Source organism: Perca flavescens, chromosome 21, assembly GCF_004354835.1.
Source record: "Perca flavescens isolate YP-PL-M2 chromosome 21, PFLA_1.0, whole genome shotgun sequence".
In the NCBI taxonomy this organism is placed as follows: domain Eukaryota; kingdom Metazoa; phylum Chordata; class Actinopteri; order Perciformes; family Percidae; genus Perca; species Perca flavescens.
Genome location: NC_041351.1, coordinates 28,318,135 through 28,345,952, shown reverse-complemented (window position 1 = coordinate 28,345,952; position 27,818 = coordinate 28,318,135). Strand labels below are relative to the sequence as shown.

Below are 27,818 nucleotides of genomic sequence, written 5' to 3'. Positions count from 1 at the left end.
ATATTATATATCAACGGAGGTTTACAGATGTTGATGATCAATTCCAGTCAATCTTTCTCAATGGCTGCTGAGATTTCAACCCCTTAAACGATTCATAATGCACTCGGCACAGTAGTTTCTCCAAAACCTCAGTGAACACAGGAGCTATAGATTCTTCCACTTGTTGGATGGATGGATGAGTGTTTGAGATCTGTAAAGAATATTAGTATATTTTGCTTTTGTTTTTAATGAACGATAAACAAATTATAAATGCAATGTTAAAGTAGGGCCTATGAGTGGAAACTGTAAAACACTAAGGTCACTAAGTTTTAAGCAGAATGTACATGGCATCTGGCTGCGTTGTGTCACGGCTCGGTCGTTTAATGTAGGCTACGTAAGACAACCAGAGACAGAGCGCCTGTTCTTCAGCAGCTACACTGATAATATAGTTTAGAGTTGCCAACATTTTGCGTGTCTTCCTTTAACCGCATGTCCACATGTCATTGTGTCCTTGAGTGAGGAACTACTGCACTGACTTCAAAAAGAAGTCAGTTTCTATAGAAGTCTATGAGGACATGACCCTACTTTTCACTTGATTTATTACCTCAGTAAACGTTTTCATAAATAAAATATGAAAATAAATAAATAAATGATGGTGCCATTTTTAAAATAGACGATAAAGCAGGGGATACTGCAGGACCTGTCAATCAGGACAGAGGCTAAGCAATGCTAACCATGGCCCTGTGGACATTAAAATAGCAATGAACTTGTTTTTGGGTGGTGTCTGTGTTTTCATTTTAAACTTTGAGCCTCTCACTGTGTGTTTTCATTTCATCAAAGTTAACTGGAACATTTTCGTAGCCTAAAAATATCTTGTTCTGCCAACCGAGCTAGCTAGCTACCGATAGTGTTAGCTGGTAATTTAAGGGAAAGTTTGCAGATTGGAAAGTTTGGATTTGCCGTACAGCCATACGTGTAGTTTACCTGTCAGTAAATCTCCATTGGATGACTCCCTTCAGAAGGGTTGAAAAAAGCAACTTTCCCTCTTTAGCATTTAGCTTAGCGCTGCGCCATTGCAACCATAAACAACGCTGGCTTTGCCGTGTCAAATCCTCTCCAGCTCCACCCTCTCTTCAAGAATCATCACGTCTGGTTTCAAAAAACCAAGATGGCGACGGTCAAATTGCCAAACTCGAGGCTTCAAAACGGCAGTCCACAAACCAATGGGTGAGATCACTGCTGCTACGTCCACGATCTTTACAGTCTATGGTAGAATTGAAATGTGACAATAGAGTTTAAATACACATTTGCAGCTCATGGTACAATTAGATTAGCTGAACAAAATTGTCATATGGCGATAGTAATGTGCTTTCCTACGATGTGACAACAGTGTGTGAATGAAACATTAAGTTGTTACATTTGACTAATTTAGAGGCTGGTCGGCTGGCTTGTAAGGTAGCTTGCTTGCTCGGGGGCTAATTGTTTTCGTTGCAGATGGTGCAGAAAGAGGGAGGTCTATTAAGTTTATTTTGTAATATGTAGGTATTTAGATATCTTTTAAAAGACATGTTATTGTTAAAATAAATAACTACACAAGTAGTTATGTATATCTCGTTGTACGTTTGCCATATTATGGACATAATGTGCAAAAATAGTTATTCCAATTGTTCGAACCTATGTGTCAGGAGGAAGTAACATTGAAACATCATTTTTGGCCAGTTTTAACAGCCCTGGACATGTTCTGGATTGATCAGATGAGATGAAAAATTAGAAGAGCCTTGTGTGTGCATTTGTTTGCTTTCCTCACTACCTTTTTCAATCACATGGACTGGCTGTGTTGCCGACGGCCGACAGTGAGTGACCGTTGCCCTAGTCTGTGTTACCACGCGTCAGTCTTCGTCTGCCTTTTTTGGGCCGATTCGGCGTTGGCCATCAGCTAAACAGCCGGTCCATCTCGGCTGAAGGTTGCCTTGGTGCGTCACGGCCTTCACATTTCCCCCTGAGATCATTCATTTTAAATGTCAATATAACGGATGTTACAGCACAGCTGCTTGGTCACAGCTTGCTTGGTAATGACTGCTGGTAAACATAGTATTTATAAGCCAGTTTAACTTTAAGGGGTCAATGCAATCTTTGGGTCTATTTAGATCGGGTCTGACTGTTCTCGAGTCCCTTCTGGATCAGGTCTCTTATTTTAGACATTGAGTTTAGGTATGTTTTGCCCTGGTCTGTTTGGGATCAGGTCCATAGTTTTAAATCTGTGTAGACCCTTTAGGTTGGAGTATTCCTTGCAGCTGACCTGCATGCCTGTGGACTGTAGGAGGAATGGGGAACAACTGACAAAACATGGAGAGAACATTCAAAGTCCACACAAATATGCTCCAACTGGAACTGATTGAGTTCGAACTCAGGGCCTTCTTGTTGTGACCTTGCAAACTACTGAGCCAGTGCGCCCCTACGCAGCCATACAGTACTGATTGCAACTTTAAACAGCATGGAGCAGAATAATAATTCAACAATAATTGAACCTCTCTTTATAAAAACTGATAAGTCACCCACTTTAAGATAACTTTGTCATCTCATAAAGGGTTCTGAGATATCATCACGATACGAGAACTCACTGAAAACTCAACCTGTGGGTTAAGGGCAAAGCTGAAGGCATTGAGACCCAAACACTTACGGAGTAATTGGATTACAGGGTTACTGGAAGGTCTGGCAAGTACAGGTACAAGTATGAGGAAACTATACGGTGGTTTCATTCTTCCAAGGGCCAGTCCGTATGTTTCCTGGGGCGTCTGAAGCAAACAGGCTGTCTTCCTGCAGGCTCATGTTCCGGCCGATGGTACCTCGCCGGCTGAAAGTGCCGTGCTGCCGAGGCAGAGTATTTCTTGGGAAACCTTTCTGCTCCACCTCTACGCCGAGTTTATCCTTTTCTTTATCTGTTGTCTTTGACATGCAGCTGGATGTGTCGGGGTCTTGCTGAAATTGCAAGGTAAAGGGATCAGGTTTCTCACTGCAGCTTGTAGTGGAAGAGTGATCTGCTGAGCTGTACATGTGCCACTGGCAGGTGTGGACCCCATGAGCAGGCAGGAGGAGGCTGTGACAGGAAGAAATGCTATCATGCATGCTGTGTGCGTGGCTGTGACAGGACGTCATTGAGTCTTGTACGCTGTGGCAGGAGTTCTGGTGTTGCAAGCTGTGGCAGGAAGCCAGCTGCTTATCCAAGTGAGGGCTGGGGCAGGGGAGCTGGAGGTCTGGCTGTGGGCTAATGGAAACCAGTGGGGAGCCGTCAAGGTGGTGCGCTGCATGAGGGCTGTCCAGGTGGGAGCTGTGCACACTCCCATCCATACTGACGGAAGACATGTGAGAACGGTAGTCCTGGAGGCATGGACGTGGGCGGTTGAAGGAGCGTGACTTTGTTCTGTCATTAAGGCAGCTCTGTAGAGGCAGAGCAGGACGAGGGAGCTCGTCAGAAAGCGACAGTGGACGAGGTGAGGACGCTAGTTCAGCGAGAGGTGAGATGGGGTTGGCGGTAACAGGACTCATCACGGCCACGCAGCATGGACCTGTGTGACTGGGTGCGGGGCTCTGGGAGTGTGGTGTCATTTTGTGGTAAGAACTCTGCACGAGGTGAGGAGAGAGTAGAGGATGCTTGCCTGAGCATGGGGAGCTCAGATGGCAGTGTGGCTGATGGAGCTCCTGCCTCTGGCTCTGTCCGTCCCCATTCCCGTCCTCTGACTTGGACTTGGACGGGCAACAGGCCCACCAGCGGTGCCATACATCATCACGTTTGGCACAGTGCTGGATGAGAAGGAAGAGTCCCAAAGTGACACAAAAAGCCCCATACAGGCAGCTGAATATCATATCTAGGAAATGCCCCATTGATACCGCCAATGCTCCTAAAGCCCAGGTAGACAGGTACAGAAAGAGGGTGAAGGCTGTGGCTCGGAGCTGAGATTTAAAGGAGTGCTCATTGGCCAGCACCGACACGCCTGTTGCAAATGGCGGACAGTCTCCACTAGGCCCAGAAACTCCCCCGGTGTCGGTGTGGCAGTGATGGTTTGACTCACTAAATGATAACTGCTGCTGCTCCTCACTCAGAACTCGCAGCTCATACTTCTTCTCTGGGTGGCGTTTAAGTTGGATGTAAGTGCATAAGAAGTACACAGACATGACTAAGACCAGAAGACCCATGGGGGCATAGAAACCTCCCAAGCTTGGTTCCCATGCCATCCAGCAACTGAAAAAGACAGTGACATAAAGGTGTGTTATTTACTAAAGAATGACTGAAATCATGATTGTTTAGAAATAATGAATACTTACTACAAAGCGTCATCCCTGCTGCCATAGTTATCCATACCAAATGCTGCCGTAACTCCAACAATCATGAGAGGGACTCCATCACTTACAAAATAAAATCTGCAAAAAATGATAAAGTATAAATACTTGCAGGGTAACAGGTGGGTCAGAGAGACAGAACAAAATCCATTTAAATCAAATTATTTAAATTTATATTTCATTTTTATATATAAAACTTCCTTTTAACAGGCAGAAACCTCGGACAGAAACTGACTCTGGTGGGCGGTGAGACGCTGAGAGAGAGAGAGAGAGAGAGAGAGAGAGAGAGAGAGAGAGAGAGAGATATATATACAGCTATACAGAATCCCGACGCTGACCCAAGTTCTGTACTTAACACAAAGACTTAAGATTGATATTTATTGTTCTAACCTCACTCGCAGAAAGACGGCTAATAAGCATTCCAAAACGATGAACTATTCAAGCTCAATTTTATAATAAATTTCAATCAGAATTTTAAAACGGTGAGCTTTGCTTAAATTTTGGGCAGTAAACAAGCTGATTCTATTAACAGTGGGGGTAATTCACTGGAACAGGATGGACCAACTAATTAGTGATGCAAAACTTTTATGGGAGAAACTCAGTTGTAAGATTTGTTCAACTTCAAATTCTTTCAAATTCAAACTCCTAATTTGACTTTATATGCTAAGCGAGTAGTGCAGCATCAAGTAGCTGAGTATTATTGTTAAAGACTTTCTGCAAGGGCGCTCAATAATGAACTGTAAAGGACCTTTGGCTTAACACTCCAAAATGTACTTTCTCTAAATCAGCCAAAAATCTTGTAAAAAACAAAAAGACGGAGGTCCAAGGGCATGCGCATCACTGCTATATTCGACATTTTAATATCATGATGGTTTTGAAAAGCAGGGTACTGCTTGCTGACAGTCAGATCCCAGTAAAGCAGTCATGTCAGTCAATTCAAACATTGACCAGCCCTGTTGTGCACTTCAAAACCTGCTTATAGCTCACAGCTTACCTGAGGACGGTTGGTTTGGTGCGAGTCTGGGCTGGCCCATTCCTCTTCTGGGGCCGAAGTGGATCTTTGGACACATCCTTACAGATGTTTCTAGCAGTGAATGTCAGCCACAGCATGGCAGACAAAGACGCATAGTGGAGCACAATGCCAACCTAACAGATAAAGTTGTAAACAAAGATTATTAAAAGCAATAGGAGTTCATTGTCCAAATTTGCATGGGGGTGTATTAGTGTTTTGTACATGAATTTGAGATAAAGGGGTATTAATCACACCACAAATTGCGCTACAACCTATTATACCATTATTATGCTGCTAAGATAAGATAAAATAAGATAAAACTAGCTGGACCAAGCGCCACCGAGGGCGGTGTGACCGCCCCGGGAAGAGAGGTAAAAGAGCCGAGATAAGAGCTAGGCTCACTCAGATTGGACCTAGGGCTGTTCCACTACCCAGACTGCACCTGGCTGATGTCAGGTCACAGGAGAGTGGAATGGATGAACTAGTACTCGGGTTGGTCCAGCAACGGGAGAAAGGAGACTGTTGTGCCCACATCTGGCAGAGACAGGGCTCTATTGTGGCATCATGGATCGGTATGTTCTGAGCCGACAGAGTGCAGGACTCCGGTGGGACGAGGGGCAGCAGACTCTATGATGGCATCAGTGATGTTTGGTGCTCAAAGGTAGTGAAAGTTGATGGACAATTTTTTCAGTTTCCCTGATGTCGAATTTTTTATGTTAAACCTGGAGTTCGAAGATTTTGTCTCCCCTCCTCTGGCAGTGAGTGTAATTACACACTTGTTGAAGTGCTTAAGAAAAGCAGTGGGATTCATAAAAACATGGCGGCGTTGTGGTCTCTCCCCCCTTCCTTGGGTGTTTTGCCCCTCATTTCGATATGTGCTTATAAAGTCTGTGTGAAATGTCTACAGTTAGTTAACTAGTCCCTCTTCAGTCATATATTTTAGGAGTAGACGTGTTTTGACATGAATTTGGATTTATTAAGCTCTAGTGTGTCCCTATTAGACAGGTAGGTCCACCATGTATAAACCAGGCCCCCAGGAAATGCCCCAGGCATTTGCAGAAGCAAATTAAATATAGCGGCCAAGTGGAATTGCAACTCCCGGCCTATCAAGTGATGCCCTCTGGCCCAAAAAGACTTTTCCCTATAGACTTACATGGTGTATATAAGTGGATGAATTTCTTCAAGCGTGACAACCCTAACCAAATCTCGTCTAGCAGAATTTAATTCATTCTGTCTGATAACATTTGGAAAGTGTAGAAGAGCCGTACGAATAAATCATTTAATGGCAATTAAAGTTAGTGGAGCGGTAAACTGGAAGTAGCCGGCTTGGCCAGCTGAAGTCTCTAGTGTGCCTGCTCTATGGGCCACACAAGCAGTGCCGATCATGGCTTCTTGCGCCACTGAGCAACTCTCACAGGAATAAACGGGGCTCCGCCTCCAACGCTGTATCTAGGTTTTATTATATATCAATACCCTGTGTCTGCACCAGGATAACCTGGGAACAGCCAGGCGGAACTATCAGCTGGTAAGACACTTAGACAGTGACACGTTTAGGTTGTTATGTCTCCGGCATATTTGATTTGAAATAAAAACAATGACTGAAACTAAAGTTCTGACTTGGTTTAATTAGTTTTATTGTTTTCACATCCATACTGGGTGAACAGTGAAACAACTGTAGCCTTTTCTTTTTCTAGAAGCAATTTTGCAGTCTGCAGTCACTGACTGAAAACTTTTTGACACCAAATATTATACTGTATATGTCAGGACTAAAAATAGTTTTAATTGGTCAAATGATGTTTGGTCCACTAAAGTATTTGAGGGGATACTTGGAATACCCTCCGGTGTCTCAGGTGAACAGTCTCCTCCTTGCCTTTCTCACCACTGAGTCAGTATGCAGAGCCCAGGTCAGACCATCGATGATGTGGACACCAAGGTACTTGAAGCTGTCCACTCGCTCCACCTAGGGCCCCTTGATATGAAGGGGGTGTAGTTCCTTCCCTGCTTCTTCCCAAACTCCATATATATAATCTCTTTAATCTGACTGACATTCATGAGTAGTCTGTTGTCCCTGTCATGTAGGCCTTTTGATTGTTGTCTGTGATCAGGCCCACCACAGCTGTGTCCTCAGCAAACTTGATGATGGTGTTGGAGTCAAAAGTGGTTACACAGTCGTATGTGTACAAGAAGTACAGCAGGGGACTCGGAACACAGCCCTGTGGTGCTCCAATTCAATTCAATTTTATTTATAGTATCAACTCATAACAAGTTATCTCAAGACACTTTACAGATAGAATAGGTCTAGACCACACTCTATAATTTACAAAGACCCAACAATTCCAGTAATTCCCCCAAGAGCAAGCATTCAGTGGTGAGACAAAACTTCCTTTTAGGGAGAAACCTCAGACAGACCCAGGATCTTGGTGGGCGGTGTCTGACGGTGCCAGTTGGGGGTGTGATGAACAGTGGAAATAATAGTCACGATAAAAATAATGGAACTATGACTAGAAACAGTAGTTGTAGTAGTTGATGGCGTAGCAGGCCACTGCAGGGCGTAGCAGGACTTAGTAGGGCGTAGCAGGACGTAGCAGGGCTCTAGTGTTAGGGATGAGGGGGGAAGAGGTGTGTCCACCCACTAGGGTTGAGCACTGTTTTGATTTTAACAATTCTGATTCCATTTCCGATTCTTCCTTTTGATTCCGGTTCTTATCAATTCTAAATTCCAATTCTTAAAGGAGTGGAGCAACGTTACACAGTGAAAATGGCAAGTTTTGAAGAATATTTGGATCATGCAACAAGGCAGGCCTTCTCAGTTCTTTCAGGGAATGATTTTAAAGATTTTTAAGGAATATGTTTACGGCATTTACTCTCTAACTGGGACGTTTTGGGACCCATTGGCGGGGATTTGCTACGGAAAAAATACTCAGCGACACACTGGCAAGCAGGTTTAACCATATATCCAGCTAATTTAAATAGTTCATGTCTTGTTACTGTATTGTTAATTTAATATTGTATGCAAATGTTCCAACAAAACAAGTTTGTTCCCAAGAACATTTTGCAGAGCCACCTTCACTGCATCCGGAGCTTAGCGCCGCCCAAGACGATTTTGATTGGTTTAACGAAATGCAAACCACCCCTGACCGTTTTTTGAGTGTATGCCCTTGCTGCCAGACCTTCCTCCCCAGCGCTGTGGAGATAGGTCTGGCAATGCGAGACTAGACAGTGATTAACAAAAGAAAATACTTCATACTCATCCACTCGACATAGTGTTGTAAAAAAAGCACAAAAATACAATAGGCACAATAGCAAACATACACTGTTCTGTACATGTGAGCCAGAACACATTTCACACATGAGTAGCTTGAAAGGAAACCAGAAAATAATATATAGCAAGCCTGCTCGTGGTAGTGATTTAACTTAACACTCAGTGAACATTTACTTTCCCACGGACACTGATGCCTCTCTCAGTTTCTGAGTGATGCCTATAGCTGCCAGTGACCTCAAAACGGCTTCAGCAACCGCTAAAGGGAGCTTTCAGTTCTCTTTGGTTCATCATACTGTTCGGAACACGTTTTTAAAAGTGCTGTGAAATAACACTATTCTGAGAAAGTAAGAAAACAACAACTTACAATTTGGCACACAAAAGGTAAATTGATCTGATTGATGCCCCCGGCGAAAACTCCAAATGTCAGCCCCGTGTGAAAGAGGAAGTTGAGGAGTGTGTGCCAGCCATTCCTGCTGATGCGGACCACACTGCAAAAAAATTAGTTCAAAGTTAAAAAGATGGACGTCCTTTTACCTACTCTGCATCCACTGCTGGGTAATCACACTAAAACAGTGGGTCGCAGAAATGTATACAGTATTGTTGTGAATAATCATACTGCATTGTGCATTGAGAAGTATTTCAGGGATAAAGCAACGTTTACCTGAATGACATATAAACTGTACAGCTGTATTTGGATATAATGTGGACTATATTGCTAAAATTCTGAATCAAATAAATATAATGACGTGTTTAGATACGGATATTTTAAATAAAAATGTATTTCTTTTTTTTCTCTCAATAGCACAAGTGAACACTAAGAACATTTTAAAAAAGGACTTTTATTTTGACAAACTGCTAGACGCAACCGTAGCAACAATGCCTCTGGTAGATGGTAGCAGTTTGCAACCTCAAAAGCAATGGTTGCAATCTGCAAAAACAAAATGTACAGAAGATAAAGCAACTATGCACTATTGAAACAGGAAGTACAATGACAATGACATTTCCACCATAAATTGATGCAGAAAAGGCACAAATTGGTGCAGAAAAATTCACCAGAATGCAGGAAATGAAGTGTTTGACACTCAAGATTTCTTAGGGGAAGACCCCCAGACCTCTTGCTTAATATGTGCCCCCTCCCAGATGTTGAAAAAAGGTATGTTCTTAAAAAGGGGGGTTCTTGTGGTGTTAGAAGTTCAAAAAAGCATTTTGAAGTTTACTGAGGCTTTTACAGTGACCGATAGCTCTTTCAATGTACATATGGGTATGTGAGTATTTGTTTTAAAGGTTCCATGGCATGAACATTTCACTTTATGAGGTTTGTTAACATTAATATGCGTTCCCCCAGCCTGCCTATGGTCCCCCAGTGGCTAGAAATGGTGATAGGTGTAAACCGATCCCTGGGTATCCTGCTCTGCTTTTGAGAAAATGAAAGCTCAGATCTGGAATCTTGCTCCTTATGAGGTCATAAGGAGCAAGATTACCTCCCCTGGCTCTAGTGGCTGTAATTCTGCACCAAGGCTGAATTTCGGGAAGGAGACTTCATATACAGTATTAGGGGACCACTAAGGTCTATATAAAAGAGACTTCAGATACAGTATTAAGGGACCACTAAGGTCTATATAAAAGAAACTTCAGATACAGTATTAGGGGACCACTAAGGTCTATATAAAAGAGACTTCAGATACAGTATTAGGGGACCACTAAGGTCTATATAAAAGAGACTTCAGATACAGTATTAAGGGACCACAAAGGCCTATATAAAGGCATCCAAAGAGCACCATGTCATGGGACCTTTAAGATAGCTCTATCCTTTCAATGTTCTTCTCACCTGTGGTGGACAATATAGGTCATGATGGAGACGAGCAGACAGAGCAGCATGACTGCTGTGCAGGCATACACCACTGGATGCAGGTAATCCCCGGGGTATGGTGGGAAGGACAGCACTCTCTTCAAATCCTGCAGAATGACAGAAGTTTACAAATAGAAAAGAATAATTAGATTCACAAGAATTAATAAAACAAAACCAAAACAGATCTATATACACCCTCGTTCAATGAAAAAACAATGCAGGGTGATTTGCCAGACGTTGCCCAGTTGGTCCTGTGTGGATCGAAGGCAATGTAGACTTGGTTCGGAGTGTGTTGCTGCATCTGTCTGCCAACAATATTCGGCTTAAAGGAATAGTTCAGCATTTTGGAATTGTAGGTGATTGATATCGATCTCAAGGCTCTGTGTGTTCAATACAGAGCTGGAGTCAGGAGCAACAGCAACCTCACTGTGGGGACAATGCTGAGTTCATGTCAAATGAAAGTTTCCATTTCCAACTTGATCAGTTTCCAACTTGTAAATGATTCTCATGTCAGGTTGCAACTGGGAAACCTGTTTTTTGTGAAAGCTTCAATATATCAGACTAATAGTTTGGAAGTACGTGGAAACCAAACAAGCAATAGAAGCATTTTGGGCATCTTTGGGCAAAAATTCCATAATAATCTTTTAGCATATTGTAATTCAAGTGTTCTGAGAGACAAATTAGCATCTCCTACTTGGCTCTGTATTCAGGTTTTAGTAAATCTAGCTGTCACTGGAGACTTTGGCCAGTAACAGGTCATTTCAGACAGAGAGAGCATTCCTATTGGCTGTTCTGCCAATGCCAGATGCATGTATTTCTTTGGTGCAAGTTCTGTTTATTGTAGCCAAAGGCTCAGGACTGCAGCTATTTCTGAACTGTTAGATACAAGACTTTATTGGGATCAATCTATATACAGCACATATAGAAACAAAATTGTGTAAAAATGTAGTCCAATTTATTGTCCAGGGAGCGGACATTTGCTATCAAAACATTCAGGAGAGATGTAGTCTGCTGGAGTTAACATTTAGCTTAGCATGAAGATAGATAGTCTTTTATTGTCCCATAGGGATAATCATTTCCACACATCTTCTTTTCATGTTCCATAGCACAACAACACATAAAAAATATAAATATAAATATATATATATAAAACATGTAACACATCACATTAGGACACCGGCTTGTTTGCCGTGTTTAAGTTTCCTTTCACAGCGCCTCTGACAGCTCTTTGTTCGGACCAGAGGCCAAAGCCGCGGCACCGCCTACTGCTGACATGCGAACGGGGAGACGCCAGAGGTGCTGTGAGAGGAAACAAGCCAGATGTTTAGCCTTCTACTAACTCTAGCTCACCGGTGCTGGCTGAGCATTACTGAGCAGCCTCCAACTGAGGTGAAAACGTCATGATTGACAGCTGTGATTGACTCGCGATTGGTCAAATGGGCGTATTGGTGGGATTTCGATTCCCCAGCTCCACGGCCCGATCACTACTGCACTGACACTGGCTCCAAAATTACAAGGTGGCAGCGTCCTTATCCGGGGTATTTTGGTTTCACTTGGCAGGAAGTGTAGACATGTCATCCATCTTTATCTCCATAGCTGTGTGTGGGTTTTGTTTCTAAACAGTGGAAATGTAACGCAAGATATATACAACCTTTTACTATTCTCCAGTGTCTGGATTAATTGAGGGACGTATCAGAAGTATTTTTGTTTGTTTGTTTACATGCAAATGACCAGCGCATCTACTGCCTCAACGATATTTTCAGTGAGTGTCCGAAATCTCGTTTGGTTGTTCCCTATATAGTTCACTTTTTAATAAACACTACATAGGGATTAGTGAGTTAATGAATGAACGGTTGTGAACACAGCTTATGTTATGCATGACGTGCTCTTCTGATTGTAGGGGCTGGACAGAGAGGGAGGAGGGAGAGCTGCAGCTCACTCTACTTCCACTTCTGGCTTTTTTTTTTTTTTTTTTTTTTTTAATTCTACCTCCTGCAGCTTTTACACCATGGATATTGTGCTATGTTACTATGGCATTTTTATTCCCCAAACCATCAACTCTGCAAATAGACAACCATCTAGCCAATGACACGTAGCCTACACTCGCAAGTTGCAAACATGGGAATCTTTCCATCTCTTCCATGCATTATATATGATGTGAAAGCAGCACAAGACACAAGGAAGCAGCACGCGGTAACTTCATCCAGCTGTTCACTAAGAAATAGTTACAAACAAAACAAGACCCAATGTGTTAATCAGTGAGCTTTAGAGGTGTCGGAAGCTGTATTTTTTTTAAGACTTTGGACTGTCTCCATTCTGTGTGCTAAACTGGGCTAATAACATCCTGACTATAACTCCAACCTTAACACAAAGACACAAAATTGATAATTAATCTTCTCATCTCACTTAACAAGAAAGCACAGTTCCAAAAATGTTAAACTACTCCTATATTGACCTAAATAGCTGAACCTGGAGCTCTCTGTCTCCAGTTTCCGACACCGATGCCAACATATAAGCAAAGCGCTTGAAGAATGTTTGTAAAAGAAAATTATCATCTTCCTCTATGCAAATGCTAACATCTATGCTAACATCCAGCTTCACTCATGCTGCTTAGAATGACTACATGAAGCCTGCAGACTTGCTGCTGGAGGTTGGACTGTGCTGCATGTTTCCAAATCCCTGCACAATTACTCACGGCTCTTTCAGTATGCGTGCATTAATGATATCTCCTGACATGGCACCAGGATTCTACATACACTGAGTGACTATGACTTTAAAACTCCCTGTGCATTCCAGTGTAATGGAAATATCAATTAATATAATTATATTGATTGCATTAATAAAGCAAACCCTGTGACTATGACTGCTTACAGTAGTTGGAGTATTGCCTAGCTGCCCTGAGGTCTTAAAATAACTCAGTGCACGTCATTAAACATGTAAAACATAACATGGATTTCAGTGAAATATGAAATTGAATTAGCAAAAGGCACATTATCTGAGAACCTCAAGCAAAATCAGCAGACCCCGACTGCATAATAAATTCCGGCCATTATGATAGCCTGCCCCAATCCTCCTGCTACTGATGTAGGGCTGCAACTAATAAGGAGTATTTTCATTATTGATTAATATACATCAATTTCTGTTAAACAATTAACCATTTGGTTTAAAATGTCAGAAATTGTCCATCAAATTCAAGTCCAAAACCCAAAGATATTCAATTTACTAGCATAAGACCAAGAAAACCAGCACACATTTACATTTGAAAAGCTTAAACAAGTGAATGATTTGCATGTTTGCTGCATTTATTGGTTCAACGGATTTGAATATGGATATATGAAGTTAAGCTGCTGTCTGGTGTATGCAACCTACCAAACTATAATTGCGACCAAATTTAAAGCAGTGTTGGTTGACTTTTTTTTTTTAACCACTTGTGGGCAGCGCAACAATCTGCAAACACAACATTGAAATATTATTACCTTATAAAATGTATATAGTAGGAATGGGCGATATGGACCAAAAGTCATATCCCGATATATTTTGGCTGAATATCGATATACGATATATATCCCGATATTTTTTTCCGCAAAGTGAGAGCAAATGTTCAGTCAAAGCCAAAATCAAATATGACATGTCACAAGTAGTTTCATAGAGACAGTTGCAAAATCAAATAAATAATAAACCGGTTTCTTCACCTGGTTCATGATTAAATGCTCAGCTGTTCAAATAACAATAAAATGTAAACCTAAATACTGTATAACAGGAGTACCTTTTTTGAAATCAAAGCTCCATATTTGTGATTCGTTCCAAAGGTCAATTAAGCTTTTGATATTAATATAATCTACTTTGTTCAAAATGTAATGCCTCATGCCTGTAAGCCTAGGTTTATAGTCCCATTCTTCCACTTGATACTGCTTCCACTTACGTAAACTAAAAGATGAACTATCGACTACAAAACAAAGAAACTAATTAATGTGTTAATACAAAGAATATTTATTATGATCGGTTCACAGATCTGAGTCCAAACGGAAACTTCACCCTTCTGAACTAAGAGTTTCTGCTTCAAGGTGAAGTTTAAAACAGACTGAAATGTCCAGGCTCATTCCTCCACTATTTATTTCTGTATGTATTTATGCGTTACATGTCATTTTAACGAGCACTGAGCTCCAGATCCTGCTGCTGCAGACGGTCTCTGCTGCCCCGCTGTAGCTTCTCTCCGTCCGCCTGCCGCCGGCAAACTTAGTGGAACTTTCCGCCGATATCGACATACAGGTCGTCCTGGACTACGTGTAAGATCCTACCGATCACCACTCTGTCTTTGGCTGGTCCGATCTGGATCAGCGGGGACCCATGCAGCAGCGAGGCAAAGCTGTGTTTTTCCCGGGAAGAGACGCTGCGGCCGGCCACGGAGCTCTCCGCCTCCCGCTGCCGCCCGGAGCTCAGGTTGCTGGTCGGGCGGCATACATAATCATAAAACACATTGTCACCTGTTAAATGTTATTCATTGCTGTTTGTTCTTTTCATTTCCTCTATCGAACATAATTAAGCAGTACAAAAGTCCGGCATCTTTAGCGTTGATCTGAATGCTTCGGACCCCTGTTCCAAGATGGCGGCGGTTTTGACGTATGTTTAGAACCTCAAGGCGACATCTGTGTATATATCTATGGGAGCAAGGATCACATTTGAACTATATCAATATATGCGATATGGTCTAATTCCATATCTCATTTAAAAATATATAGATATATTTTTAATATCGATATATCGCCCAGCCCTAGTATATAGTGAGTGTGTTAGCAAACAGTTGGGTATTTACCCAACTGTTTGCTACCAGCCGTAACGGAGCTCACAGCAGGCCGGGGTCTGTGAAGGAAGGCAGGCCGGGCGGCGAGGCAGTAACCCAGGCAGCACTGGCCGCTGAAGTCCGACACACAGTCGGACAAAATTTGCAATTAGACATACATTTTTGTAAAATGGCCCATATTTGAGCTTTGTATAGTTGATTTCTCGCATAAAAAAGTTTCAGAAGTGAACTTTGTAATGTAATAGCAGAGATCTGCGTGACCTAGATTCAGAAGACTACCTGATCTCAGGTCAGTTGTGTAGCCTATGTAAATGTTGGGGCGTGACTGTTCTCTTAATACACCCACGGCTGTGACAAAGGTTCTGGATTTTGAGATGCTTACGTAAGCAACTAGCTTTGTTGAGATTCGCCCGTTTTCAGCGGCGGTTTCAAAATATGAGATTTTCATAGTAAAGGGGTGTCAATGGGATTTTGAGCTCATACGTATGTCCTATTTACCCACTGAACTGTCGATATTCAACTATGACAACAATCGGTTTTGCATTCTATCACCTCTTTAACTGACAGCACTAGTTTTTACACATCCAGCAGACACAGAGCAACTGTAGAATAGAGCCATACTATCCAGTAACCCTCTGCCTACAGTACCTCCATTGCATGGATCCACCTGTTCTCACCTCACTTCACCCACTCCTAATCAATGGTCTACTCTATAAGCCCCGCCCATTTCCTCTGTTCTGGCTGTCAATAACATGAAGCAGCATGTGAGGGCCTTCTGCCCCTGGGATTCAGATACACACCTATGGTTGTGTGTGTGAAGGGAGTTTTCTGCTTTCTTCATATGTTGTTTTACTTTATGCTTATTTGTAGATTGGATGTGATTAAATGCTTGACCGGCATAAATTGGTCAAAGCTGTAATCGTCATCTTGCCTGTTTGCCTTGAGAGAAATAATATTGTGTGCATGATTCATTAATTGTAGCTTTAAAGAAATGCAAGTATTCTTTTAACCTAATTCAGAATGTTACATTTCTTATGCAATTGTTCAATGAATGTTTATCTGTTATGTAGTAATTTATGATTTCAGCAGTGGTAGGCCTACCTCTCACCCACTTGGTTAGAGTACTAATAGCTGTGTGTTGGGTACCTAATTGTAATTCTTGCGTGTTTTTCTGTTGATCATTTATAGAAAAAGCATAACCATCAAGCCTCATCATCTCCTATCGCTCCAAGTGTGTGCATAGTGCCAATAAATGACTTATATGGAAACATTCTTACCAATGTACCATGGTGACGCTCAAGCCCTTGTGAACCAGTCCTAGCGAGAGATTCTACAGTAACATTAGCATTCATTTGGAGCCGTGTTTCAGGCCACCTGGAGAATGTAAGTTCGTTCCCTTTTTTACTGTAGCTCTTGTTTGGTCTCCAATTAGGGTTGTGTGAAATGATATTAGACCGAAGGATTAAAATGTGTCCACAATCTGCCTTTACAGAGAGATTCTTATATTGTGCTACAGTGCACATCAGTTGCAGTTCTATGGCTCCAGTGTTTCCCCTGCATACAGCGGCACAATGCTAGCTGCGAGTTATCTACGGCAATAGTGCTCCCACTGGATAGCTAAATGCTGCCGCTGTGCACCGTGCACTACCTGTGCCAGGCTTCCGTGGGAAAGCGGTGCTCATACGGAGCTTATAGTGGGGGCGACTGTGGCTCGGGTGGTAAAGGTGTCGCCTACCAATCGGAAGGCTGGTGGTTTGATCCCTGGCCCTGCAGTATCATGCCGAAGTGTCCTTGGGCAAGAAACTGAACCCTGAATTGCTCCCGATGCTGCACCATCGGGGGTGTAACTGTGTGTAAATGTTTATCTGATGAGCAGGTGGCACCATGGCAGCCTCAGCCACAGCATATACATGTGTGTGAATAGTGAATGGTGCCTGTAATATGTAAAAGCGCTTTGAGTAGTCGTCAAGACTGGAGAAGCGCTATTTAAATACAGCTCATTTAAATAGCACTGATTAGCAGATTGGAGGAAACTGGGGGGCCCTAGTTAGTGCTAACAGCGCTAATGGCTACAGTGGAAACAGAGCATTAATTAGCTCCATGGTTAGCTCAATCTACTGGGGCAACGTGGCTTCTGGGGGAGAGCGGTGCTACTTATCAGGGGAAACGTTTACTAGGGGTGGGGTAGAAAATATATGCCACATATCGAGATATTTTCCGTGGCAATACTGTATTGATACACATACGCCAAGTATCGATCTTTTATTATAGAAATTGCACATGAGACTTTAACTTTTTGGTACTGGAATAATAAAATCAATTGCTTTTTCAGTCAAATTGAAGGGAGACTACCAAGGGGAGCAATTCAACTTTTTAGATAACAGATGTTTTCCTTTGGGGAAACAATATGAAGTCAGGGGAAAAAAGGTAATAAATTGCAATATATCACAGAATATCGCATAGAATATCTTTGGGGCCTCTGGTGATTCCCACCTCTCCCGTTGACATCCCCAACCGGGACGCCAGCAACCAGCCAGCGGGACAGAAGACAAAGAGAGGTGTCAACAGTTCCAACAGCCTGTTCCAATTTTAGTATATGTACTAGTGAACTAACACAGGTCGTCAAAGAGAGAGACTCCCATGCACGCACGGCCAGACCGGCTAGCATACAAAGAACAGGAACTCAGATTACAACACACCCAGAGGGAGTGTGACTTAATTCTCTGCTTAGGACGCCATTACTCCACTTTATCTTCACATTACACATCATTTTTTGCTGCTATATTAATGTTCTGAACCTTTAAAAAAAGCTTTAAAGTGCTACATTTGAGAACAGAATTTGGTGTGGTGTTTTGTTACCTTGTAGAGCAAATTCTTCTAAAAAGGGAAATAAATTTGCTTGTACTGTTCAGTAACGTGCACAAATAGTTTTAGAAAACAACATGAAAAAGAATTGTGATAGGAACGTGGCTCATAACCCTGCCTGAATTATTCTTATTTTATTTTTTCCATATCGCCAACCCCTATCTCCACTAGTCTCGCATTGCCAGACCGCACAGCGCTGACTATGGTCTGGCAACATAGATGGTTGTAAATCACACATTTTATTACGATTCGATTATATATGGATTCTTTGGACAACAATACAATATTTACTGATATCACAGTATATCAGTATGCCACAATACGATCTTTGATTCCATTCAGGGTCCTGCGACCGGTACGAGACAATACATAAGCCCATTTAACACAATCAGTTACATTTATATCAACTCACAAAAAGCCACTAAAATATGATTTTAAATAAAAATAAACTACTCTAAGAATAAATATAAAGTGGGGATTTCAAAATAAAGGTGCATCTTAAAGATGACATTATGTATTGATATTTTCACTTTGTATTAATAATATTGGATCCTTGGATCCTACATCACTTATCTATTCTGGGATATAGGGGAAAAACGCTCTGGTTTTACACTAACTTTTAAAAGTGTTTGCCAGGCTGGCAAATAGTAAATATGGTAAACATCAACACCCGTGTTCTCTGGTGCCATTATTACTGTAAGGCCTTTCCTTTACACTGCTGACTCTCTCTACAGGCATCTGAAGGCAGCAGGTATCTAGTCCATCTGCATCTCTAAGTGGAGTGATGTTTCCCGCTGTCAAGCCAATTATTCACGGCAGATCCGCTGGTTACTTTTTGTGCAACCGGTATCAGACTGTTGTAAAATAACCACAGACCTGTCTATGTCCTTAACACCGGGTAAACGAGGTACCAGATGCATGTGTAATCTTTTTTTAAGCCTGGCCTGGAGCTCCACATATTTAATTATAATAGCCTACAGGTAGCCTATGTGTGGCTGTGATGAGCAACATGACCTAATAGAGATTGTTTGGGTTAGAGCTGGGCGATGGGTAGAAAATCAAATATCACAATATTTTTGACCAAATACATCAATGTCGATATTTTTGGCGATATTGTTGGGTTGCCTATTGGTGCTTTCACAAAATATTTGTAAACTAACCCCCCGAACTAACACTAACCCCCCGAACCCCCACCCCTAAATCCTTCTTGTTGGTTATTTGCTGGAACGCTTTGTTATGTTTGGTGGTGCAGGTTGGCACAGTTTATTTTTGTTGGCGTTTGTGGAGCCTGGACTGTCTACAGAGACCGTGTTTTTTTACAGTGCGTTCAGGGGACAGGCAGCTCGCGGATAGTGACGAGATGTTTGCTGTATGGGACAAAAAATGTTGTACCGGTAGCCTAAAAAATGTGTGACATCGCATAAAGCACCTTTTAAAGGGGATGGAAGTAGTGAATGTTACCATACCATAACATCTGAAATTGGGTTGACAAAAACTCATGTCGTCCCCCCTATTCCAGCAACAGTGTCTGGAACTACAGCGCAATGGACAGATAAGGACATTGTTTGTTACATCTACGAGCAATTTGTGGTACAGCAGGACACAATACGGCAGATCATCACTACAGGCATAATAACACACAGCAACTCACAGCGATGTCTGTGGTGGGATGAGGTTGAGCCAACCTTGCAAAATGAAGTGATTCCCTTGAGAAAAAATTATGTTTTCCCATCTTTTTTTCTCGCAAATGTATGAGTTATTCGTGTCAGATTTACCACTTTAATCTCAGAATATCGCCATTTTTTTCTCGTAAATTTACGCATTTAATCTCGGAAACTCTTAGTTGCCCCCCTTTCCCCAGTTCCATAATATTTTCTATTTTTTATACAATGGCCCTAATAAGCAATCTTAAAATTGATTAGGTTGACAATTATTTGTCAACTAACTAATTGTCTCAGCACCCTAAATGATGTATTCCTGCTATTGAATGCATTAATACTTCTACCTAATCCTGTTGCTAGATTGCAAAACTGTACCACAGTTGGGTTTATATCTCTGGTCTCCAAATATACTGTATGCCTACATATGCTTTTTAGTTTTTATACTGGACTTGCATTTGTACTTGTACTTGCCCCTCATTTTTTCAAATGTTTGCATTCACTGAAGTCTACCGCAAATATGCAAGCAGTAACACCTTCTTTAGAACTGCAACAATGTCATAATCCCATCCATCCATCCATCTTCGTCCGCTTATCCGGTGTCGGGTCGCGGGGGGAGCAGCTCCAGCATGATGTCATAATCCCTTTCATATAAAATGTCGCTGGTCTACTGAATGTGAGGTGAACTCATCAACAAATGGCCTGAAACGACCAAAACTAAAAACAGACTTATCCGTTAATAAGCACGCGTGCGTGCGTGTATGTGTGCGTGTATGTGTGCGTGTGTGTGCGTGTGAGTGTGTGTGTGTGTTTGGGTTTCTGTCAAAAATGTGAAATATATATGTGGATGAGTGGAATGTGGATAAATTGTATATGTGGATGAGTGGAAGCATGGAGAGTGTATGGTTGGGGAGGTGTGTATGTAAAAGTATGAGCATGCATGAGTGTGTTTTAAGATCCTGTGGAGTAGAGGAATACTGTTAATAGTAGGAGTTGTACTCTGATTGGAGTATGAAATTACACAGTATGCTGGTATATGTATTTCTTCTTGATAGGGGTGGGAGATATTGACAAAAATGAATATCTCAATATTTTTTTTCAATATCTCGATATCGATATTCAGACGATATTTTTGAAATCCTTCTAGAAGTTAAAAGAAGCCCTGTTCGGAGGCTATTTCGGTGGTTCTCTTGGGAAAATGTACAAGCAAGATGAAATCATAACAATAAACAAAGGGCTCTGTTCCGTAACATATTGCACACAACCATGTCCTTATTGGAAGCAGTCCTGGAGCTGGGACAAGGCCCGGTCAGACTAGGTTCTGATAGTCCTACTACTGGGCTGTATAGTCTTTCTGACCGGGATGCATGCTGGGATCAGGAGTTGGATGTGATCTGACTGGCCCAGGTGAGGGAGAGGAGCAGTTCTGTGTGCTTTCTTGATGTTAGAGTAACATGGTCTAGTGTGTTCTTCCCTCTAGTAACACAATGTACATGCTGGGAGAAAGCTGGAGGGGAACAGACTTTAAGGACGCCTTATAAAAGCCCCCTGTATCCCGTATCCAGGTGATCGCGCTGCAGTTTGTTCACTATGGTTAGCAGTGAGCCAAACTTTTGCTAACGTTAGCATCGGGGGCTATGTAGACGGCAGTGTGCTGTTTTCGTAGTAAATAAAATGGTCAGTATATTACCGACAGGGCTCCAGGTCAGGTGAGCCGTACAGGGCAACGATCCTGCAGTTGGTACTCCATTCATGGTGCACAAAAATGCAGTCCTCCGCCTCTGGTCGGGCCGTAGTTATGTTCTCATTCTGCCGGTAGATAGCTAGCTCAGCGTGCTAGCGCCGACAACAACCTGGAGGGCTCGGTCAGGCTATTTCCTCCTGAGCCGCCTGGAAGGCTCTCGTAACGGCTGTGTTGTATCGTGGTCCTGTATTGATTAGGTCAGTGTGTTGTATCGTGGTCCTGTATTGATTAGTTCAGTGTGTTGTATCGTGGTCCTGTATTGATTAGTTCAGTGTGGCTGTACGTATTTGTATAAATATACACCGACAGGAGAGCCGCTGGACAATCGTGCACCGCCATCTTTGTTGACATGAGTGAACGTCATAACGCGCAGGTAAGAACTAGTAGCAGTTTACTCTCGTGCGGGACGATCGTGATTTTGTACAAAAAATACAGTCAAACAAACCCCTACAGTATTAAAATCGCTACATATAATTGTTTAGAAGGTTACAGTGTGCGTTATTTGTTTTCTCTTTAACTTCCTTCAGCTCTTTTCATGTTTGGGGGGTCGGATTGTACTAATTATGAAATATTCGATATCCCAATTTTGCATATGTCCAGACAACAATTTGGATATTATCGTCTAAACGATATATCGCCCACCTCTACTTCTTGATAGAAATAATAAAATGATATATAAAAAAAATAAAAAATAACCACAGTAGCTCAATCTGTCATGCCATTGAACTCCACTGTTATCCAAGAATTATTAAAAACCCATTTGGTGTCACACTATAGTGCCACACTGCTGTATTGGTGACATAAACACAGCCAGTGTAGCATACAGTTTAAGATGGAGAAATCTTCATTGACCAAATCTCTGTGAATCTTCCCGTTCACTGATTTTAAAAAACATCAAACTGTCTATTAGCATTACATTGGATGCTCATGACGTTACTTGTGTATCTCGCCACGGTCACCGGTGACACAAACAATCAGCGTCTGCCCATCATACATTTACAAGAGAAAAAAAACATGGGATAAACATGTGAATCACCGCTACAGTGGTGAAGAGCTATTGTGCGATCAACTGTAGGGATTCTGAAAGAACTCGAGCTTGGACAGACTGACGAATTTTAATAAATCTAATAAAAGTAATTTTTGATGTGGTGTTGTATCATATGAAATAGTGACATCAACACAAAGCCATTATATATTAGGCTCATCATTTTTAGGTCATTCTGGACCATTTTGTGCCGTCTCATACAAAAGTTGACAACTGTGCGACCAAATGTGGTGAAATCTTTGGTGGTCAATTTCAATCCCTCTCTGTAAGAGTGCACAGTGGACACTTTCTCAAAATGTTAAACTATTCCTTTTAATCTACACTTTTGATTGCCATTTCAAAAAGACACATTTAGTCCTTTTTTCAGGTGATGGCAAATCCATGAGGCTACCAACAAATACACTTTATAAAAGGCGAATCACTGCACTTGCATGACTATTATTTAAGCTCAGATGACTTAGCTGTGGAGGCAGCAGTGTGGAGGAGGCTTAGATAAAGTGACTCATATACAGTAAGTGATGTGCATATTCTGGACAGGTCTGGCATTCCCTCTGTGTTAAAAGGCAAAACGTGCCTTTCAAACAACAGTTAGGCCTTGTCCTTTCTTTCATTGGAGCACCCTCCTGCGTGTGCATAATTCAAGCTGAAGATTCCTGTGGAGGCAGGAATCAAGAGCTAACTTGGCTCCGTCTTCATGACAGCGTCAACTCGCTTTTCCTTTGTGTTTCAAGGCCTTGTATTTTAGAGACACTGTCATGTCTTCCGCCTCTCATCTCTTTCTCTCTCCGGGACAGCATGCTCTCTCATCACGCTCTACTGAGTAACCCATCTATTAGACAGAGCATGACTGATTAAATCCTTTGCAGATCCCATAAAATGAAAAAATACAGGCATGCACACACAGCAGCAGAGATCTGTGCACACTCCACTTATCTCCGATGACCAACCACGAGCTGTGTTACGAGCCAAGATTTTGTGATTGGGCTTCTTTTGTTCTGAATCGGATTCCTGTGCTTATGTGTAATAATCAGTATTGTTTTAGAGCATCGGAGATTTTCACCAGCTTACACCAGTTACAGGGACTCCAGATACAAGTTAGCCTACAAGATGAAAAAAATGATAATTTCTTTAAAGTGCACGTGATTGGTCAAAGGCGGAGGCATTCACCTCTTGTATTGTCTTCCTAAATCGAGCACTCTTGAGGATTATTGATCTTGAATGTATCAGACACATTTCATTAGTATCAGGGATGTCCTGAGCCAATATGCTAGCTGTATCAGGGCCAAAACTGTCTTTACTTACTTGGTATCATCTACTGTAAAGCTATAAATTGGCTCTACCAGCAGTCAAAAACACCAATATGAGTCCCTTTTTAATTTGGCCTGAGTAGCTCAGTGGAATGTAAATGTAAAGTATTTATATCGCGCTTTTCTAGTCTTAACGACTACACAAAGCGCTTTAACATAGTACAGGAACCATTCACCATTCACACACAGGCTGCCATACAAGGTGCCACCCGCTCATCAGATAAACATTCACACTCATTTACACACAGGGTTCAGTGTCTTGCCCAAGGACACTTCGACATGGAACTGCAGGGTCAGGGATCGAAACCGCCAACCTTCCAATCGGTAGGCGACCGCTCTTACCACCTGAGCCACGGCTGCCCCGGAAATCAGGGACAGACCTATTATCAGGCCTTTTTTTTGGCAGTTTGCAGATAATCTGTATCAGCGTTTTATTTGCCTGATAACCAATAAAGTTAATTTATTAAAAAGTGTTCTACTTTGGCTCGGCTACAGCTCTGTGTCTGTCCCTCTGCTTCAGTTTCACTCACCACTGAGTCTGAGACTTAATGCCCCCCCCCCCCAACACTATCTGACTCTCTGTTACTGTGGATTATGTTGAAAGTATCTAATTCATTAAATAATTGCTTAAAGGGTAACTGCCGGTTTCAACCTGGGCCCCATTTCCCCATGCATTTGTGTCTAATAGACTGATGTGAATTTGGTCCAGTATTGAGCGAGATCACAATGACGGGACAGTGCGAACTGAGCTGCACTGTAACCTGATTGGGCAATTGTGCAGCCTTGCTTTTTTTTGTATTACTGACAGGCTCAGATTGTTGCTAAAAGTGTCTGACAACAGTATCGATCTCAGGACGTGACTTTCTGTCCGAAGACAGCGGTGTGGAGAGAGGAACACAAGCCGAGAAAAAGGCGTTCAGGGAGTCTGTCGATAGGCTCCTGTTATCTAAACGATTTTCAATGTAACGGCTCAATATTTAAATGACTTCGACAATGTGAATGATTTTGTTATAATTAGATGGTCGCCTGTATTCATTTGAGCCAGAGCAGCCTATGGTCTATGGATGACGTAGGCCTACATCCATAGACTATAGGCTACTCTGTAGCTCTACAGATGAAGAGTGGTCGAGGGGAGAGAGGCTGCAGCTGTGCAGTGTTTCGTGCGGTCAATAGGCTATAATACATCAATGGTTTCTTGTTATCTAAAAGATTTTCAATAAAAACAATGGTTGGTATTTGCTCATATCTCACAGCCCCAGGAAGAGTAGCTAATGGGGGTCAAATCAAATCCAAAACAGCTCTGTTGATTAGAGGAGGGAAATCCTCTGACGTGGTGACACAGCGTTGTGTCCGAGGTATATCACTGACACATCCAGACCACAGATATCTGGCAGCAACAGGTCCCGCTCCTGACAGCGTATTCTTTAGGCATATAGGGGGCACAGCACCCACGGGGGCACCACCAATATTCCCTAGCCTCGCAACCCAGGGTTTAGACCCGTAACTCGAAAGTGTGTGTTTTGCAAGAACTTGAAAAATCTGCCTCTGGATCTGAAATATTCTTTTTTTTTCATTATTTTTTGGGCATTTCTGCCTTTAATGGATAAGACAGTTATATGAAAGGGGAGAGAGAGGGGGAAGACATGACAATCGTCCCAGGTCAGACTCGAACCCTGGACCTAAACCTCTATATATGTGCGCCTGCTCTACCAACTGAGCCAACCTACTGAAACATTCTTTATACCATTCGTATATAGTAGGACCTAGCTACCTGATTGAGAATCAAGTTTCCTCTCAACCTTAACTTGTGACTTGAATGAAATAGCCTATTTTCTGTAAAATGTCCTCATGCACTCACACACTATCCACACACAGATGGCAGCCATGAAAGCAGTAATGGTTACTGAAGGCAAAACATTAGGTATGCCATAACAAATAACTGGTAAACGCATCTTACCATTAGCTTTAGTGGAGTTACACTTGAGTTGTGAAGCTTTGGTCTCTCCCGGAGGCGCTGCTGCCCCCCTACCCAGCGCCATCTGGCTCCATGTAGACGCTGTAGACGAGGATTTTTTTTTTTTTTTTTATCAAGTTGGTGTTTCTTTTCTCTAACTGTCCCGGTGCAGCAGAGGAGGGTCTGATCACAGGAGTTCGCCCTGCAGCCCGGTGCTCTGCCTCCAGCTCGGCGGCTCCGGAAGCGGCGCTGACGGGCAGCCACGTCCTCCCGGTCCCGATTCCATCTGCACCGCGGCGTTGATCACAGAGATGGGCACAAGATTCATCTGCCGCTGCGTCGTTGTAACCTAGCCCTACATCTGACACAGCAGTGTGGGCGGTGGGGGAGATGATGATGATGATGATGATGATGATGATGATGATGATGATAGATCACTTTTAAAGGAATAGAGGCAGGAGATGAAACTGTCGGTAGATTATCGGTTTATCTGATATGCCTTTTATAGACTCTTATCATTTCTTTAGTAGGCTGGACTGTGCACTTGCGCTGTGTGTGATTTTGATTCGAGAATGCACAATAATTCAGTTATTTTTTCCATAATTGCAAAGTTGTTAACGGAAGAAAGGACGAAGACTACATGTGAAATAGTCTGTAACAACGATATGTTAAGAACATCAAAGGAGTGACTAACCTGCGGTGTGTGAGTGGAGTCCGGAGCCTCTTCAGTCCTTATCCAGGTCAGTGGAGAGAGAGACTCTGGAACGATGTGCCGCATGTTACGTAGTCGAGCGAGGGCGGGGAGCCCCGGTTATCTCAAGTGCAGGCGGCACACGAGGCGGAGGAGGGCGTGACGTTTCAACTGTCAATCAAACCGCTGCAGGTTATGGCAGCCATGGTAACGAGTCTTTTTGATGTGAGGTCATGTAAGAAGCCAAAATCAGGTAGAGGTAGATTCAGTGGTGAACTGTAGCAGTATATCACACCGCAAGTCTTAAAGGTCACATGACATGGTGTTCTTTGGATGCTTTTATATAGACCTTAGTGGTCCCCTAATACTGTATCTGAAGTCTCTTTTATATAGACCTTAGTGGTCCCCTAATACTGTATCTGAAGTCTCTTTTATATAGACCTTAGTGGTCCCCTAATACTGTATCTGAAGTCTCTTTTATATAGACCTTAGTGGTCCCCTAATACTGTATCTGAAGTCTCTTTTATATAGACCTTAGTGGTCCCCTAATACTGTATCTGAAGTATCTTTTATATAGACCTTAGTGGTCCCCTAATACTGTATCTGAAGTCTCTTTTATATAGACCTTAGTGGTCCCCTAATACTGTATCTGAAGTCTCTTTCCCGAAATTCAGCCTTGGTGCAGAATTCCAGCCACTAGAGCCAGTCCCACAATGAGCTTTCCTTAGGATGTACCATTTCTGTGTCTGTAGCTACCATAGACTGTTAATATTAATGGACAGAGCATTGTGTCCGACTTGATCCCGACTTGCTTTGACGTCATGCACACGTGGGAAACGATAATCTCACGAGATCAAGGCGGCCGCAGTTTTTAGAGAGAGGCGCCGCAGTTGCTCTCCACCGACTGCAAGATCCAGGCGGACCCAGGGGCATGCTGGGAAACGCCGGCCTCTCAGCTGATCTAACAGCTGATTGGTTCAGAATCGAATCAACATGATAGACGTTTTATATAAACTTCTTATTGATTTTGACATGTTGTGTGACTGATAGTGATGTTTAGAAGTCAGAGAGACTAAATCTGTTCAGATTACAGATCATCTACAATGTAAATCAGCAACAGATCGCATGTAGAGCATTTTGACAGCTACTCTGTGATAATAAAAACAACTGGAGACTGTGTAGGAGCTGATATATGGGTCTGATAACATTTTATTAATGGTACAATATGTAACATTTCTGCTTTAAAATGTCTAAAAACAACCATACCTATGTTATATATTTTTATGAGTTGTGTTCTTACACTATCCCAAATG

General features: G+C 42.3%; 1 protein-coding gene across 1 annotated transcript; it reads right to left on the bottom strand.

Moving 5' to 3' along the window:
- Nucleotides 1–770: 770 nt before the first annotated feature.
- adgra1a (adhesion G protein-coupled receptor A1a) lies at nt 771–25,919 on the bottom strand. The gene is made up of 6 exons (XM_028568699.1): nt 25,818–25,919; nt 10,420–10,547; nt 8,956–9,079; nt 5,312–5,463; nt 4,303–4,398; nt 771–4,219 (listed from the first exon to the last, which is right to left on the bottom strand). Exons 1-6 carry the CDS (start codon nt 25,818–25,820, stop codon nt 2,722–2,724), a joined length of 2,001 nt encoding a protein of 666 aa, XP_028424500.1. The 5' UTR covers nt 25,821–25,919; the 3' UTR covers nt 771–2,721.
- Nucleotides 25,920–27,818: the final 1,899 nt, after the last annotated feature.